The following is an 18,442-nucleotide window of genomic DNA, read 5'->3' as shown; positions in this document are numbered from 1 at the left end:
GAGCCCTCTGCCTATAACCCTGGGGTTGAGCTTTTTCCTCTTTCTGTATCACACGTTCTGCACCAAAGTGGAGATCAAAATGGCAATGATCTCACGCCTGCGCATGCGCTTTATAGACTCGCATCTGGGCGTGGCCGGCAGTGCCGGTGTGTCTTAAATAAGTATCCACATCACCTGACCTAAGTGAGGTCATTCCCCATACATATGGAATATGTAAGCTGGAGAGATAGTCTCGATACAATAGAGAACACCCAGTGCAACAGTGATGTGTTTCTAATTTTTGAAAACAATGGAGCTCTACAGAACAGAGGAATAAGATATATCAGGGTGTAGCGACACAGATCAGTTCATTGTTGGTTGATAGTCTTTCCATGAGGTTTATTGACAATAGGAAAAATATAGAATATCACCAGCCTTATCCTAAACCAATGGGATGTCAGTTACGGAAACAAAGGCAGTTTCATTTGATGTAATGGGCAGAAAGGCAGCATCAGTGAGGAGGCACTAACCAGGTGGTTGTTTTCCAATTAGTTGACAGTTTTCTAAAAATAATCAAGTGCCTTTTTCATGTGGTCTTAAAATGTCAGATCTAAATGCTTAAATACACTTGCTTGCAGCCTTTTCCAAAGTTTCACACTCTTTTGCTTGAAGTTTGTCAAAGAAAACGGAATCTGATCACAAATCTGAACACAAAATTACAAAAGCCAGACTGAAGTGGTCTACGTCTACAGGTGTACACCTGGAGGGAGCGCAGGTAGTGGTGTGACTCTGTCAAACTTTTGTGATTTACTGAGCCTCTCATTGTGCGGAAAAAAGGCACATAATGGGAGTAAATCAGTGCTGAGAATTTGGTGAAGACAAATTCTCAAAAAAGGGTCTCAATGGCTGAGAAAACAATTCAAACGCGCAATCAAGCGCAGGACAAAGACGAGGATAAAGAAACAAGCGTGCTTCTGAAGGAGATGAAAGTGATTCAGATGAAGATGGATAACGAAAAACAACTTAACAGCAAGGTGGATGGGATGTATGGTTCGCTGGAAAAGATTCTGAAAGGAGACCCTTAGAAGTGTGTTAAAGGTCTCATATTATGCTCATTTCCAGGTTAATAGATGTATTTTAATGTTGCACTAGAACATGTTTACATGCTGCAATGTTCAAAAACCCCTTTATTCTTCTCATAGTGTCTCTCTCACTCAGCCTGCATTTAGCCTCTGTCTGAGAGATCCTGATTGGTCAGCGTTTCTGTCAATCAAACGTCCTCAACAACACAACGTCACGGATAGAGAGAGAGAGCAACCTGTAGTTTTGACTGTAAGGAGAGGGAGAAGCAGCTAGAATAGAGCTTATAAACCACTTTAAAGTTTATAAACCAGAAACTTCACCCAGCGCACGTTACCGGAGGAATCTGATCAGAAATCGGCGACAAATGAACAACATCTGCGGTCCAGATTCCAGGTTTTCCTGACGGTTTCTCTCAGGTAAATAATACTATTTATATCTCTGTTAGTTAGCTCAGTGTTTACCTTATGCATCAACTCTGTAAACCGTAAACATACACTCTGTTTTACGTTTGTCTTTACAGATCCATCTGTGAGAAATGACCGACAGAATCATCCCAGAGGAGAGCAGACAGCTGAGAGCAGATAGCTGTGAGCAGATGGGAAATACAGAGCTAACCCGTTAGCATGTAGCTACATGCTAACGGGTTAGCTACATGCTACCGCTATGAGACGGTGTGTAACCACAGCGACCATCAGGGTGGAAAATAGAAGATGTGAAACAGTAGTCAGTTCATTATTTCTGGTAAAAGACACCTGCTAAATGTATGGAAGATCAGAGTAATGGTATATTATTTACAGTAGGAGCTGTCTCTGTGTTATCATGACTACAGACCACTGGAGCTTAGCTTACCGTAGTTTACCAGAGCTGAAAGACTTTCTCCTGTACCATGTCAACATAACTAACTAACAGGTGGGATGATTACAAATGCTGTGTATAATTAATATTGTCATCTGTCTACTCAAATAAAGTTTGACTGTGAAACAGAAATGTGTTGTGTTGCTTACAAGTCACTATTTACTACCTGTACTCTTCTACATGCATGACATCAAATATATATAATATATAAATATCACCTGTTTAAACAGTGTAATTACATAAAGCCTTGTGAAAGAACATGTTATATTTAGATGATGGGAGTACATGAAGCCTGTTCTGCTGGTTCTTGCAGACTAACAGTAGGAGCTACTTTGCTCAAGTTCGGTTGAGGAGGAGAGACAGTGGGTGGGGCGGGGTCAGCTACTGAAGGTTCTCTCTGGTTCGACCAGGAAACCCTTACATGGCTTGCATTTCTCTAATGACGTCAGAAGAGAAGGAAAAAAAGCGAAGTGATTTTCTACACCCATTTCCGGACAAACGGAGCAGGAGAAAAAGAGAGAGGATGGTCTTTTATGATACTATGGTGACCTGTAGACACACTGGGGACAGATATTGATGTTTAAAAGACATGAAAAAGTGCATTTTGCATAATAGGTGACCTTTAAAGAAATACAAGAAAATATTGATTTAGATATCGGTGGACTAAAAGCACGCTGGGATCAGCTGGAAGAAAACCTTCAATCAAGCAACTCAAGCACCCCTAAAAAGTTTGATTCTGATGTGTCGTTTGTCATTATGGGGTTACCATATGACGAAGATTTAGCTGGAAAATTAAAAGAGCTTTTGGAGGTGGGTTGTGCTTGTGAACAGTTTTTCGACACCGGTCGCAGTGCAGCGATTGCGAGCCAGAGGCCCAGGCCCAGTAGCTAGGGAAAAGATGGCCGTGCTGCATGGGAAAGCTGCAGCCCAACCCGTAAGCACAAGTGATTCTTCTTGTTTGTCTTTAGTTCACTGAAACATAAATGGATGAAATTAACCCAGATATTATTTCACTGAATGAAACGCACTTATCTGGTGGCTATTCTTGGTTTGGAAATAACAGAAATAGACATATAAGAGCTCCAAGGGGCTCAGGAGGAGTTGGAGTTCTGATTGCATGGTTCAGCTGAAATTTGCCAGTACCTAAAATGAAAAAGTTTTTTTTAAATTTAAATTTTTTTTATTTGAAAGAGCCTAGGCATTCCTCGGCCAACACAGATGTACTGAAAAACTTTGGGTAAATGAATAAAACATTTTTTAAATAATATTTAGTTTTGTGTTTTTGCATTTGCACCATTTTCTAGACATATCAGCGACATGTGAGAGCAGGTGTGTCTGTGAGGTTTATTCTTATTTTAAATGACTCCTTTTCCAAAAGGCGACGCCAACTCTTCAGGCCATCAGTAAGCCATTCACCTGTTGCCATAAAGGGAGGCTGCGGGGATTGAAAAAGGCAGCACTGCTTTACAATTCATACCTTTTATTGTGTGTCATTTAGTCTCTTTTGAAAGATCTGAGAGTCTGCCAGAAAAAAAGCAAGAAAGGATTTTTTTTTAATTTATTTCTAGTGAGAGTTCACATGATTTCCATTTACATTAAACTGACATTTGAAAAAGGTCATGAGGCATTCACTGATGTTTCTTTAAACAGATCTTTTTTTGCGAGCTGTAAAAGTGACACCTGTGAGAAGCGATCTCCTTTTTTTCCATTTTTAGTTAGCTTCAAAAATATTGTGGCTTTTGGATGAGACCGACCAAACTGAACATCTCGGAACTTAACATGCTGCTATTTTTTATAATTTTTTTTAACACTAACACCCATTTGTATTAGTGTAATAGCTACTATCTCTTCATTTCATTGTTAAAATATCGCTAAAAGTGGAGAGAGTATGGCTAGTATGGGCAGGTCATAGTTAGATGTATTTGACATTCGTTATGTTCTCACAGGCATTGGTTTGTTTGTTTGTTTTTGTGCGTTTGTTTGTTTGTTGGTTGATTGGTTTGTTTGTCGGTTTGTCAGTTGGTTGGTTTGTCTGTTTGTTGGTTGGTTGGTTGGTTGGTTGGTTGGTTGGTTTGTTGGTTTGTTGGTTTGTTGGTTTGTTGGTTGGTTGGTTTGTTGGTTGGTTGGTTGGTTGGTTGGTTTGTTTGTTTGTTGGTTTGTTGGTTCGTTGGTTGATTTGTTGGTTTGTTGGTTCCCCCCCCCCCAACCGGTCACGGCAGATTGCCGCCCACCCAGAGCCTGGTTCTACTCCAGGTTTCTTCCCGCTAAACAGGGAGTTTTTCCTGGCCACAGCGCACTTGTTGGGATCTCTCTTGTTGGGTCTCTAAACTATGGTGTACGGTCTAAGACCTGCTAAAGCGTCTCGAGATAACTTCTGTTATGATTTGACGCTTTTTAAAAATAAATTGAATTGAATTGAATTGGTTTGTTGGTTTGTTGGTTTGTTGGTTGGTTGGTTTGTTTGTTGGTTGGTTTGTCCGTTTGGACGATAACTCCAAAAGTCTGTGATGGATTTAAATGAAATTAGATCCATTAGATTTTGGTGGCGATCCGGATCATGATCTGACTTCAGGAATTTTTTTGAATAACTCCGCTCAGCCTGTGCATCAACATCACAGGCCACCACAGGGGGACAGCGACATACTGTACATGAAACCTGCCTTGGCGGAGGTCTGCTCTCTCCGAGTGCGCTTCTAGTTGCTTTATCATCCTTATTAGTTCTGAGTGACATTTCAGGCTCATTTACCATACAGTTTCTCTGACATACTTCATGTAATACTATGCCCTGCCAATATTAGCATCCTCAGACCCATTAAAACTATTGGTACATGTGAAATAGTGTTGTAGCAACAATGCAAGATCAGTTATTGGGACTGGCTGTAAAATTTTAAAGAGCTATGATGCTCAAAAATTATCTGGCCCATTTTACCTGACTCCACCCTACAGTTTGAACATCCAGATCTGCATTATAGTTTTGTGATTTTCTCCTGTTGATTGTCCCCAGAAGGATCTACAAGAGGAAGAGATTGTAATACATTTTTCAGTTACCTACTTAAGTTTATTCTCTTGACACGGATGCTATTTATTCATGTGGCGATTTAAATAGTGGTATTGCTGATAAAGAGGATTGTATTGGGGATTTAGACAATGTTCCACCTAGAGTTGCTATAGATCTGAGTAGTAATGCCCATGGTGAATAATTTCTTGACTTTCTTAGGGATTCTAAATGCTGTGTTTTAAATGGCAGAAATAATCCCAAAAATGATGATTTTACATCTCTATCAGTAAGAGGAAAAACTGTGGTTGACTACATAATAACACCTCATGACATCTTGTGATGATTTTAAAGTAATTACCTCAACGGATCTTATGAATAGTAATGATGCAGCCTATATTGATCTCACTGGAGAAAGATGTCACTTACCTGATAATTCCTTATTGATGGTAAAATTTAAGGTTTGGGTTCAAATAATTGAGGAAAACATATCAGTTGTTCAAACAAGAAGAACTTTTCTTGAGAATTTTCTATCCTCTAATATGTGTTGCTCTGCTTTGTTGGAATTTATTAGACAACTTGAAATTTGTAAAAGTACACAGAGTAGTGTTGATGGATGGTATAATCAGTTGTGTGATATGTTCATTTTAGAAATGGATAAATGTCAACCCATAAAATCTAATCAAAATGAGGCTCAGAAAAGAAGGAGTTCCAAGCCTTATTGGAAGTTCCACTTTAAAAAGCTGTGGAATGAAGGAAAATGGCTGAAAGGGAACATCTCAGATGTAATGACCCTATGAGTAGACAACAGCTGAGGGATAGATAAGGGCAAGCTCAATTTACATTTAATAGAAATTTACATTTAAATTTTTGAGAAGACAATCTTTAAAATTTGGTTACTTACAAACCAATAATCCACAACAATTTTGGAAGGAAATCAATAAACTGGGACCCAGGAGACAGCAGAAAATACCTATGGAAGTTGTTCTTAGTAATGATACTATTGAAAGTAGGAAAGAGTTTGTACTCAAAAAATGGGAGCAAGATCTTGCTGATTTATTTTCAGGAAATCATATTCCATCTATTTTTGATGATATCATTTTTAAAGAAGCATGTGATTTAAAAGTTGGAGTTGGAGAGAAATATGAACCAAGACGGTTATTCATCAAATGTATTTTGGAATTATCATATTACTTTGGAGGAAGTTAGAGCTGCTATAGATAAGTCAAAGTTGGAGAAAGCTGTAGGTGTGGAGGAAATCCCAAACAAAGTATTAAAGTCACCACCACTTCTAAAAGTGCTTTTTGTTTTTTAAAATGTTCCTTAAAATACAGTATTATTCCTTCTGCATGATATAAATCTATTATCAAACCCATTCCAAAATCATAGAAGACTGATCCAAGAATACCTCTTAATTACAGGGAATCAGCTTATAGTGTAGAAATTGTATTCTAGTATTTGAATGTTAGGCTGACCAAATACCTGGAAACTGTGAAATATTTCGTTGATGAGCAGAATGTGTTTAAGAAAAATCGAGCCTGCATTGATCATATTCACTCAATTTCAACTATTGTTAGAGCAAGAATTGCGGAAAATAAATCTACTTTTGTATGTTTTGTTGATTTTATAAAGGCTTTTGATTGGATTCAGAGAGATTTACTTGCTTTAAAACTTTTAAAAGCAGGGGTAGATGGCAGATTTGATAAAGTGTTCAAATCATTGTACAGTTGTTCTGTTGCTTCTTTAGAAGTAAATCATTTACAAACTGATTGCTTTAGTACTCCCTTTGGTGTTAAACATGGTGATGTTCTTTCTCCTATACCCTGTTCACAGTTTATGTAAATGACTTGGCATTTGAAATTAAGGAATCTAACTTAGGTATACATTTGAATGATTTAATTCTGGTTATTTTGTTGTACGCAGATGATATTGCTCTACTGGCTGAATCTGAGGACAATTTACAAAATATGTTGAATTTGTTAAAGACCTGGTGTTAAAGATGGAGGTTGTCAATAAACCAAGGTAAAACACAGATAGTTCAATTCAGGAAAAAAGTTATTAACAGAAGTAAGAAAAAGTGTACACTGTACACAGTGACACTGGAATATGCACCTGAATACAAATATTTGGGATTTACACTTGATTAATTTATGACCTATGAAGTTGGAATTAAAATCTTGGCAGGTTCAGCTGGGATAGCATTAGGGTCTGTTGTTAACAAGTTCAAAATTTGTAAAGATCTTGGGTATTTTACTTACTTTATGATGCATGTGTCTCCCCCATATTAAATTATGCTTCAGGCATATGGGGCTTCAAATATTGTAAAATAGCAGACTCTATACAGAACAGAGCTGCACGCTGTGTTTTAGGTGTTTCATAAGTTTGCTCCTACTTTGGCTTTTCGGGGTGATCTGGGATGGATTCCTGGTTCAATAATCCGAAAATTTGAAATGATAAGATTGTGGAATCTTTTGCTTAATATGTCAGAATACAGGATCAATAAGAAGGTTTTTCTTTTGAGTACATCACATAATGCTCCATGGACTACAGAACTTAAAGCTAATTTTGAGGAAGCTGAATTACAATATATGTATAGTAATAATTTATCATGTAGCATGAACACAATTAGAAAAAAGTTACTTGCTAGATTTTAAGAAAAATGGTTGAAAAATATATTGTTAAAACCCAAATTACGAACATAAATTATATTCAAATCAAGCACACATTTGTAATGCTTATAAGTCGGCTACTTTTGTTTCTCAAGCTTGGAAAAATGTCAGGATGATTTATTTGTTCAGTATTATTTGTAATTTATGCTGCTACTCTGGTTTCTGCCTTTGTCTTTTTTTCTTTTCTAAATGGTGAAATAAACATCAGAGATGCTTTGCTACAAGCAGAAACTGCAGGAGCAACTTAGGACATGGTGTTGCACGTTCCTCCCCTAAATATTGGTGGCAAGGTGGTCAGAGCATTCACATTGATGGGAACCCTTCTGCATCTTCAGCAGGTATCTCAGGGTCACAAGCGTTTCGCCCCTTAGCCTGTACGCTTCACCAGAGTGGGGCAGTGGAGACTACATTAGCCTTCACCTGCAGAAGGGTTCCAACTGCGGGCTCTTGTCAACCACAGCCACCTTGAGCTACTCTCGGCTACCATGGCTATTTCCCCAGTGGCTTTCTTCAGTTGTTAAGGTTCTAAACCAATCCTCTGTAAGAAGTAGCGCACTGATGTTGCTGGGAAACCGCGGCAGTCAACTTCAATGGGGAATAAGGCTGCATACCAACCTTTGACTAGCGCCTCATCAATCAAATCCTGGTACTTGGCCTTCTTCAGTTGGTGAGAAATGGGTAGCCTGTCCTCCCAGGGCACTGTGAGTTTGGCTACCAAGATGGTTTTTGTGCTCCTTGATAAAAGAATCATGTCCGGTCGGAGTGAGGTTACCGCCACCTCTTCTGGGAAGACGAGCCTCTTCTTGAGATCCACTGGTATCTCCCAGTCAGAAGCTCGATGCAAAATGGAGGGCGGGTTCTTGGCAGTCGTTCTTGTCTTGGTAACCTTATTTCCTTCTCTTTGGAAAACGATGAATCCGGGCGGTGGTGGTGCCTGGTGTGTGTTGGCTTTAACCCTCTGTAGGCCTGTCCATTTGGCAATTTCTGTAAGGACCTTATCGTGCCTCCACCTGTAACGGCCTTCACCCAGAGCTTTGGGACATCCAGTCAAGATGTGATTCAGGGTACAGAGGGTTTGCTCCACACTGTTTGCAGGATGGGTCCTCTTCTTTGCCCCAGATCTTTAGGTTGTTTGGGGTTGGCAGGAGATTGGCCACAGCCCGCAGGAGGAAGGACAACTTGCCCTGGTCGGTACCCCAGAGTTCCTTCCAGGACAGCGAACGCTCGAGTGCCTGGTCCCACTGCGTCCACCGTCCTTGGGAGGCGAGCCCTACCGCTTTAACGCGGCGGTCTTCTTCTGCTGCCTCTCGGACTCTCTGCACCACAAGTCCTCTCCTGCCTTTGGCATTGGCCTTACTCCACGTCTTGGCGTTGTAGTTTCCAAGTCCTAACCTTCCTTGACAAACCACCCCAACGATTTCCTGATGTTTCCAGTATGCTTCAGCTTCCTTTACCACTTCCTGAGGTTTCCACTTCCTGCCACACTTGAGGGTCTTGTTAGCGTGTCTGACTTTCTCATCGTCAGACAGTAGCAGTGTGCTGACTGCTCTTGCCTTGGTGGCTTTGAATTCTTCCACCACTGATGAGACTGGTAAGCGGAGCTTGGAGGTCTTGCTGTACAGGTTGACCGAGCTGAAAGTCGGGGGAACACCCAATAATGATGTCTTGTACGCCCGTTTGGGCTGGGCATATTATTTATGCATGTCACCATTATAATAAAATCAAATTAAAACAAATTTACACAGGCAGGGCCGGCTCCAGCCCTTTTGGTGCCCTAGGCAAAATTCGGCTTTTTCATAAATAATTGTATTTATTATAATATAAATAAACAATTGGTCCCTGATATTGTTGGCTTAAGGTGTTTAGTCAGTTTCATGACAATTTACACTTTTATTAACATATAAGTGTGGCAGTGCAGATGAAAAAGTGTGCAAAAGAGAGTTACAGGGGTGAAAAGTGTCTTTCTTTCTTTCTTTCTTCATTTGTTACCTCAATGCAGAAAATGAGGAAGGGTGCCCATCAGCATTTTTTTTTTTCTTTTATAATTTTTTTTTTAGATCCCCAGAAGGTGGCGCCCTAGGCAACCACCTATGTATGGTGTTTTTTTTTTCACCTTTATTTATTCAGGAGAGGTTCACTGAGAGCAATGCTCTCTTTTTCAGGAACGCAATGATCACATTCACACAGTTAAACATTCACAACTGGAAGCTGCCCAGTACAACCACAGTCTGATCTGCTGGCCAATGAGCACCTCCACTGGAGCGGTTGGGGTAAACGGCCTTGCTCAAGGGCACCTTAGTGGTGGTAATGAGGGAGGAGCAAGTACTGCTTTTTCACTTTCCCCTCGCAGATTTATCCTGCCGGTCCGGGGGATTGAACCGGTAACCGGAAGGAAAAGCATCCTCGCGAGGGTGCATTTCTGCTCCGTGTGCACAAATGCAGTCCCGCGAGCGCGGGGCTGTAATGAGCACTCGCTCGACCCTCTCTACGCGCTCGCAACTGCTCAACTCGATTGTCAAGTTGACTTTTGGGACTTTGGAGGCAGGAATGGAATAGACAGTGGCTGATGTGTCTGCTCCTTTGATTGGTCACTTTCAACACCTACAGTCTCTGACGGCGAAGGCAGAACATGAATAATTCATGAACACGTGACACCTTTGTCCAATCATAGAGCACTGAACACGTGACCATCCACTCCTCCAATGAAATGCCAACAACAACAATAATAGTTAATTAAAGCTGCAAGCAGCGATGAACGGGCCCTCGCCCCTCCTTGCGCATCGGGGATGCTGGCGGGACGCGGACTGACGCAGCCGGGCACGGTGAAACCGAAACTCTGAAGAGTGCCATGACGCCTGATACAAAGCTCTACGACAAGCGGTTCATGAGTTATGAAAGGGGGCGGGGATAATGTGTAGGGGGCGGGGATAACCATCCCCAATGAAACAGGAACTCTCTGCTGAGTGATATGACACTTCCCACAAGACTTTACTACAAACGGTTCATGAGTTATGAAAGGGGGCGTGGCTAACGTCTTGGGGCGGGGCTATGAGTATATTTTCTCATGTACATGTCCTCAAGACTGTACCACCATCATGCCTGAGAAATTTGGGTTAAAGCCTATAAAACGCTAAAAATGACATGAAATCCAATATGGCCGACTTCTGGGTGGGCGGAGCTAATGAAACCCAATGAGGAATATGTTTCAAATGATGAGTGGGATATGCATACCAAATTTCATGAATATCGGATCAACTTTAGATTTCAACGCGTTAGGGGGCGCTATGGAGCCCGCTGGCGACGCCCGTTCCCAATCACTACAGAACATTGCAATTTTCGCCACTCCCGACGCATGTTCCAATTTTGGTGAGTTTTTGGGGATGGGAAAGGCCTCAAAAACGCGATCTCGCAGCAGAAAAATAATAATACTGACAAAAACAATAGGTTCCTTGCACTTCGTGCCAGGACTCCGTTGGGGTCCTGGCACTTTCGTGCTCGGGCCCTAATAAATATTACCAACTTAACAGACACTCTCTGCTGAGTGATATTGTACCTCCCACAAGAGTCTAGGACAAATGGTTCATGAGTTATGAAAGGGGCGGGACTAATGAGTAGGGGGCGGGGATAACCTTCACCAATGAAACAGGAACTCTCTGCTGAGTCATATGACACCTCCCACAAGACTCTACGACAAACGGTTCATGAGTTATGAAAGGGGGCGTGGCTAACATCTTGGGGCGGGGCTATGAGTCTATTTTTGCATGTAAATGTCCTCAGGACTGGACCCTTATCATGCCTGAGAAATTTGGGGCAGATCGGACTATGTACAGTGGAGTTACAACAACTTCCTGTTTCATGGCAAATGGCTCAAAATGGCCGCCACGCCACAGTTAGGTCGTTCAGTGAAAACTCACCATTTGAATAACTTTTCATCCTTGAGGTCTTAAGATGGTCTTGACCAAACTTCAAGTCAATCTGATTAAATCTACAGGAGGAGTGCGTTAAATTGCACGGCCTATGAAACGCTAAAAATGGGCGAAAATCGCATATTAAATTAAAAATGGCTGACTTACTGTTGAGTTTTGGGCACACCTCCTAGAGGCTTTTTTTTGTGCGTCTCCACATGTTACATCTGTCTGCCAAATTTCATACATGTAGGTGAAACCGGAGCGAGGGGCAGAATTTTTCCAATTTTCTAGGGGGTGCTAGCGAGCCATTTTGCAACACCCAAGCCCGAAAACCTTAAAATATCACATTTTTCACCGCGCCTGATAAGTGTGCCAAGTTTAACAACTTTTTGAGCATGTTAAGGTCGTCAAAAAGGCGATTCATTTGAGAGAAAAAGAAAAAGAAAAAAAAGAATAGTTCCTACAGTTTCTATAGGGCCTTCGCTGGCCCGACGTTGTCGGTGCTCGGGCCCTAATAAACACTACAGTTTCAATAGGGCCTTCGCTGGCCTGACGTTGTTGGTGCTCGGGCCCTAATAAACACCCCCTGACTTTGACTCTCAGGTTTAGGAAAATGAAATCAACGAAAGTCAGCGTCGAGCTCGCGCTTGCTCGCTCAAAATAGACATGGACGAGCATCGCTCAAAACAGTGAGGCGACACACGTCAGCTAAACCCACAATATATAACCCAATATATATCACTATATTTCAGCTGCTTGGCAGTAATGGTAGCTGACCAGACAAAGGTCTCTCCATGAATCACTGCTGATCCTAGTGTTGGCTTTTCCTGCCTCAGCGCAGGCTCAGGCAGCGGGGCTACTCAACGAGTTACGTTATCGCCTCCCGACCGTAGCCGGCAGCCGCAGGGAGACACCGGCACCCGGTCGGTAACGAGACGACAACATAACACGTGGGGGAGCCCCGTCCCTTCACAAGACATGGAAAACCTCTGTTGGTCTGGAGGAGCTGCAGCAGTTATTTCTGCACAAACGTCCCCTGTACATTCACTAGATATTCTCAGAGCTAAACTAACTCTTCTGCAGTGTGGAGTGAGCGCGCGTTCACGTCTAGTAGAGGTGGAACGAGTACGCGAGAACGCGCGCTCTGTCTGAGTGAAGGTAAGCAGGCAGCGGAGACGAGGCTCCGGCCACACGCGAACGTGCATGTGTGGCGACCCGCTACATTTATACGCTTAAAAAGTTACAAACAGTCCCTTTAAATTTATTAGATGTTATTTTTATGTTTGTTTTTAAAAAAAAAATCTATCAAAGCAAAAGAGAAAAGAAAAGCAAGAAACCTTTGGAAAGCTCTCAAAAAGGGTATTCCTTTCTAACCCCATTAAATGCATCTAAACATTGACTGTGATTTAATTTTATATATGAATAATAATTTATACTCAATTGCTTCCCAGATACAACATTGTGATATTTGGAGGAGTGGATGGTCACGTGTTCTGTGCTCTATGATTGGACAAAGGTGTCATGTGTTCATGAATTGTTCATGTTCTGCCTTCGCCCTCAGAGACTGTAGGTGTTGAAAGTGACCAATCAAAGGAGCGGACAAATCGGCCAATGTCTATTCCATCCCGCCTTCAAAGACTCAAAGTCAACTTTTTATGTTGAGCTGAGTGTGTAGAGAGGGTCGAGGACTGCATTTTCTGCACGCGGAGCAGAAATGCTCCCTCACAAGGATGCTTTTCCGCTCGCAGATACTGTTTTGTGCGCGCGCGGGTTTTGATACTAATAAAAAGCCATACCTATGCCTTAAGCCTCATTCGTTTTTAAACCTACATTTTTGAACTACAAAACAATTAATACAAGTTTTTGTCCTTGGACTTCCACCCTTTTTCCATTTCAGACATGCTGGCTGACCCTCTGGGCTACCCCCTACAGGACCCTGACCTCCAGCTGCTCCCTTACAGCCAACAACAGTACAGCCCTGCCAACCTGCCCTTCTCCCTCTATGGCTCTCCGCCCTCCTCCACCTCCTCTCCCTCCTCCTCTTCTTCCTCTTCGCAACCCTGCCATCCTTCGTACCACTACAGCCCTCATTGCCTGGAGGCCCCCTATGAGCCCAGCCCCGAGCCCCACTGTGGGGGCCTAGCTGAGGGGCTCGGAGTGGTAGGACTGCCCCTGGGGCGGAGGACACGGGTGGGGTCAGGAGTGAAGGGCAGAGGTCAGGAAGAGCTGTGTGTGGTGTGTGGAGATAAAGCGTCAGGGTATCACTACAACGCTCTGACCTGCGAGGGATGCAAAGGTAGTTCTCACTTTTCAATTTTGTTTTTTATTCTTTCCGCTAATGCTGTAGTTGTACAAGGTAATCTAGCAAGGTTTTGTTTCAATCTCACCAGGTCCTTCCTTCCCCTCCTTTGCTTGTAGGTTTCTTTAGGCGTAGTGTGACTAAAAAGGCTGTGTATCACTGTAAGAGTGGCGGTGGCTGTGAGATGGACATGTACATGAGGAGGAAGTGCCAAGACTGTCGGCTGAGGAAGTGCCGCGCTGTGGGAATGCTGGCTGAGTGTAAGCGACCTCTACTGTACTTTAACTCATTAAAAGAAAAGTATTGATGAGTAATCAATACCCCCTTAAACAATATGCATTTAACTGATTTGACTTGAGTCTGAAAATGCATATTTTTTCTCAGGCCTTCTGACGGAGGTGCAGTGCCAGTCCAAACGACTGAGGAAAGGAGGGAAAGGCAGAGGACAGGAGGAACAGGAGAACACAGACAGCAGGAGGGTCAGCTCTACCAGCAGGCTACCTGGACAGGTAAAGCAGGACTGACTCAGTCTGATTGGATGGTTGCCTGAGTGGATGGTGTTTTTTTACCGTAGCTAGGGCAGTGTTGGTCTGTTGATTGAACCATTCTGGTCCAGACTGAAATATCTCAACAAGTTTGGGATGGATTGCCATGAAATTTTGCGCAGACTTTCATGGTCCCCACCACAGAAAAAGAATCCTAGTGACTTTGGTGATCCCCCTACTTTTCCTTTAGTACCACCATGAGGTTGAAATTTTAGGTTTTTAGTGAAATGTACTTTGTATGTGTCAGCATATTAGCATTCTCATTGTGAGCATATTGAAAGTACAGTATGGTATGTAATAGAAAATGTTAGTATTCCTCCTTGGGAGTCTTTGGTTCTGCTAGAGAACCATTGTCAAGTGAACCTTCGTCACCAGAGGAATAAGGGTTACCTGGGACCTCTAGAACTTGTAACTCAACCAATTTTTCTATTAACTTAGCTTTTATCTCTTTTTTAACACTATATCTTGACACTGCAATGTCAAAGTGTGCCGCAATGCTAAGCAAATCATCTTTACGACATGACTCCACTTTATCCAAATTAGGACCATCTACAAAATCCTGAAGATTAAATGCCATCTTTAAACAAATTGCAAACTACCACAGTGACTCATCATAATCAACTTGGTTGTCGAGTTGTTCAAGGGAAAATAGAGAAAGATCCCGGACGAGCCCCCACTTGTTACATCCACTAGGTGGAACAATAACTGAACAAACAATCAATGATTAGACAAAGTCAAAGTGAAGTGCAAAGTTAAAGGTGTTTATTAAAGATGACTAAAGGTTGACAAATGTGGTGGAGGTAGGGACAAAATGGTTGTGCCAAATAAACAAAATCAATAAATCAAAACCAGGCCTAACTAAGTGTCTGCCTTCTCTGGAAACAACACAAACAAAAGGCTGACTAAATTATCTAAAAAACAGCGGTGTACAAAACATACAGGGGGTGGCACCAACCAATAAACCAAGTGTTTCTAGACACAAACTACGTGAAAAGGTGTACAGGGTACCCCCAACTTACCTAGATCCTCTACCTCCTCACCACAAACTAGTGATGTTACATGCTGTGCCGAGGCTTCGGAGCGTGTGTCGAGTAATCCAGGAAGTTTTCCTCGATGGGCGTATCGAGGCTTGTATCGTTTTAGACCAATGACATCATTGATGACGTCCGAAGCCTCGCTGCCCGGTCATACCACGTCACTGGTTCAGGAAGTGGTTCAGATCTTCACTGGTTGAATCAATAACACAGAACACTAATATTACCCCTCCTGCCATTATTATATTATATTACACTACACTACAATACAATTATTGACCAAAGGATTGGTTTACACACATAAGATACATTGCTCACAAAACAATTACAGTTTATTATACATGTATGTTATATACTCATAATATGCTTACTAGAAAATAGACATTATATTATATATTATATAGATATAAATGGATTACATGGTAATATATATTTTTTTCATTGTTTATAGTCATTCCCAACAGCCTTTACTGGCTCTAAATACAGTACATCACAGATCTGTGCTCCCAGTAGACCACTTACACACCAAAAACTGACAATAACCTGATATTTTCAGGTGGAATTTCATTCATTCATTCATTCATTATCACTGTGCAATATCATTTTTCCACTTGTTTATTGTCAATACTGTATATACTGCTCCTATTTTTATACTTCCTTCTATTTAAATGGTTCATATTTTGAAACACTTTGTTTAGCTCTTTTTTTACTGTGTTAGCTGATGCATCTTGTTTTTTGCACTATCCCATTTGCTGCTGTACACTACAAATTTCCCCACTGAGGGACTAATAAAAGGAATATCTTATCTTATCTTATCTTATCACATGGTTAAGATCATATCTGCCCGTTTTACACTCTTTGACCACCAGGTGGTTTCGTGTGCACATGAAGCCCTGAGAAATGAACCCTTTTCCGAACCAATTTGCTGGAAAGCTTCAAAGCTTCATGAAGCTTCATCTCGCCATCACTACCACAATCCTTATCTTTTAATTTCACCCCAAAATCAGATTTCTGCACAAGTCAAATGCTTCAGTAGAATGAGTCAGAGAGTGAGAGGCAGCCCGGAGTGTGCTTCTTTTGAACAGAGCCCACGACAGCGATTGGCTAGATGGCAGGAGAGTGAGCCAATCAGCAGTTGAAAAACTCTCCACAGGTGGACTCCAATCACCTCCATTATCACTTAGACCTGGCAGCACCTGCAAGACAAGGGGGAAGGGCAGAACAGGAGAAAAGAACAGAACAGGGGTCTTTCCCATTAGTGCTTTTATACGGCTTGACTCCTCGGCTCCTCGACTCCTCGACTCGCGTCTTAGGGTGCGTTCCAAAGCTCTTAATTTTCGTTTCCTCGCTCCTCGATCCTCGCTTGAACCGGAAGTTGTTCTGGTGCGCCATTTTGAAGACCGTTCCAAAGCCCTTATTTGTGCATCGAGGAGCGAGGATCGAGGATCGAGGAGGCTTGCCGGAGGAGCTATGAGCGAGGATACACCAGTGTATCCTGCACGGAAGTCTTTTGCCGACCGACACGCCCCCTTATTGGATATCAGTCACTGATTGGACGCTGCTGCCGATCAGACTGATCTGATAACTTTACCTCTCAGCATCACTGGAGTTTCATACCGGAGTGAAGACAGATCACAGATTAAACGTTTTATAGTTTAGTTGTCTTCTGATTCACCATGTAGTTATGATCTGTGTTAATTGAAGCTCTGAACAGCAGCAGAAGGACCTGCAGTATCTCTCCTTTACACACCGTCAGTGAAGCAGCCTGACAGTCAGAGGGGTTTATAATACCTGACAAACTGACTTAAAATAACTTTCTGCATTTTTTAGAATGATTTTTCTTTTCATGATCTGTTATTTCCCCCGTTAACTCTTATTAATGAAACTATTAAAGTCAGAGAGAGAAGGAGAGTCTGTCTGTCAGCAACAAACACCTTTTACATCATTTATCCTCATTTCCATTCAGTCACATGAGGCTGATGATTCCTGAACGTCGGTTTGATATGAGTTACATCATTTACATTTTCCCTTTAGCCTAATAAATAATGTCCAGTGTTTAAAAAAACACCGTAGTCATATTCTGGGTTATGAAATAATGAGCTCACAATCAGAATATCAATAACTACAGACGCTAATAATGAATAAATAATGTAAAGATATTGTGCCAGTAGAGATGGTTCCTGGGCCTCTAAGCAGTCCACAGTAGAAATACAGGCTGCAGCTTGCACTTGTCTTTATTAGTATTAGTACAGTTCAGACACAAACAGCTGTTAAAGCTGACTGACAGCTGATCCAGCTGTGATCAGCTGCTGCTGTCATCAGAAACAGACGTAGCTTCATGTGACGCTTCAGAGGAAAGGACGTCTCATGTCTCTAAAAACATATTTCCTCGTTTCCTCTCTCCTCGAGTCTTTTCCTCGCCTCCTCCGCTCGCATCTCCCGTGGGCGGGACTAAGACGCGAGGAGAGGAGTCAAGTCATATAAAAGAACAAATGGGAAAGACCCATAGTATAGTATGCCATAAAAATGTCATAGTATAATGTCTCATTAAAAAAGTATTTAAAGGTCTCATATTATGCTCATTTCCAGATTCATAGATGTAATTTAATGTTGTACTAGAACATGTTTACATGCTGCAATGTTCAAAAAAACCTTTATTCTTCTCATACCGTCAGCCTGAATATACCTGTTCAAAGCCTCTTTTGGAGAGACCCTGATTCACAGCCTGTCTCCTCCCACTCTGCTCTGATTGGTCAGCGTTTCTGTCAATCAAACGTCCTCAACACAGCGTCACTCTCTCCCCCTCCCCCTGAGCTCAGCTCTGCTCTCACAGAGAGAGAGAGAGAGCTACCTGTAGGTCTGACTGTAGCTCTGACTGCAGGGATAGAGAAGCAGCTAGGAAGAGTTTATAAACTACTATAAAGTTTATAAACCAGAAACTTCACCCAGCGCACGTTACCGGAGGAATCTGATCAGAAATCGGCGACAAATGATCAACATCTGCGGCCAAGGCTCCAGGTTTTCCTGACGGTTTTGCTCAGGTAAATAATGCTATTTATAGCTTTGTTAGTTAAC

General features: G+C 42.0%; 1 protein-coding gene and 1 long non-coding RNA gene across 3 annotated transcripts in view; both read left to right on the top strand.

Annotated features, from left to right (window-relative positions):
- Positions 1–18,442, top strand: part of nr1h5 (nuclear receptor subfamily 1, group H, member 5) — a 48,606-nt gene that overhangs the window by 18,219 nt on the left and 11,945 nt on the right. For both annotated transcript variants that reach the window (XM_074642775.1, XM_074642774.1), the window contains exons 3-5: positions 13,387–13,785; positions 13,908–14,048; positions 14,173–14,297. In XM_074642775.1, the coding sequence (XP_074498876.1) occupies positions 13,387–13,785; positions 13,908–14,048; positions 14,173–14,297 (665 nt within the window). The remainder of the gene's footprint in view (positions 1–13,386; positions 13,786–13,907; positions 14,049–14,172; positions 14,298–18,442) is intronic.
- Positions 1,251–3,124, top strand: LOC141772114 (uncharacterized). The gene is made up of 3 exons (XR_012594856.1): positions 1,251–1,478; positions 1,583–1,971; positions 2,328–3,124. It is a non-coding gene; the product is annotated as an uncharacterized LOC141772114 (long non-coding RNA).

Source organism: Sebastes fasciatus, chromosome 8 (genome assembly GCF_043250625.1).
Source record: "Sebastes fasciatus isolate fSebFas1 chromosome 8, fSebFas1.pri, whole genome shotgun sequence".
In the NCBI taxonomy this organism is placed as follows: domain Eukaryota; kingdom Metazoa; phylum Chordata; class Actinopteri; order Perciformes; family Sebastidae; genus Sebastes; species Sebastes fasciatus.
Note: the sequence above shows the minus strand (reverse complement) of the source record. Positions and strands in the feature narration are given on the sequence as shown.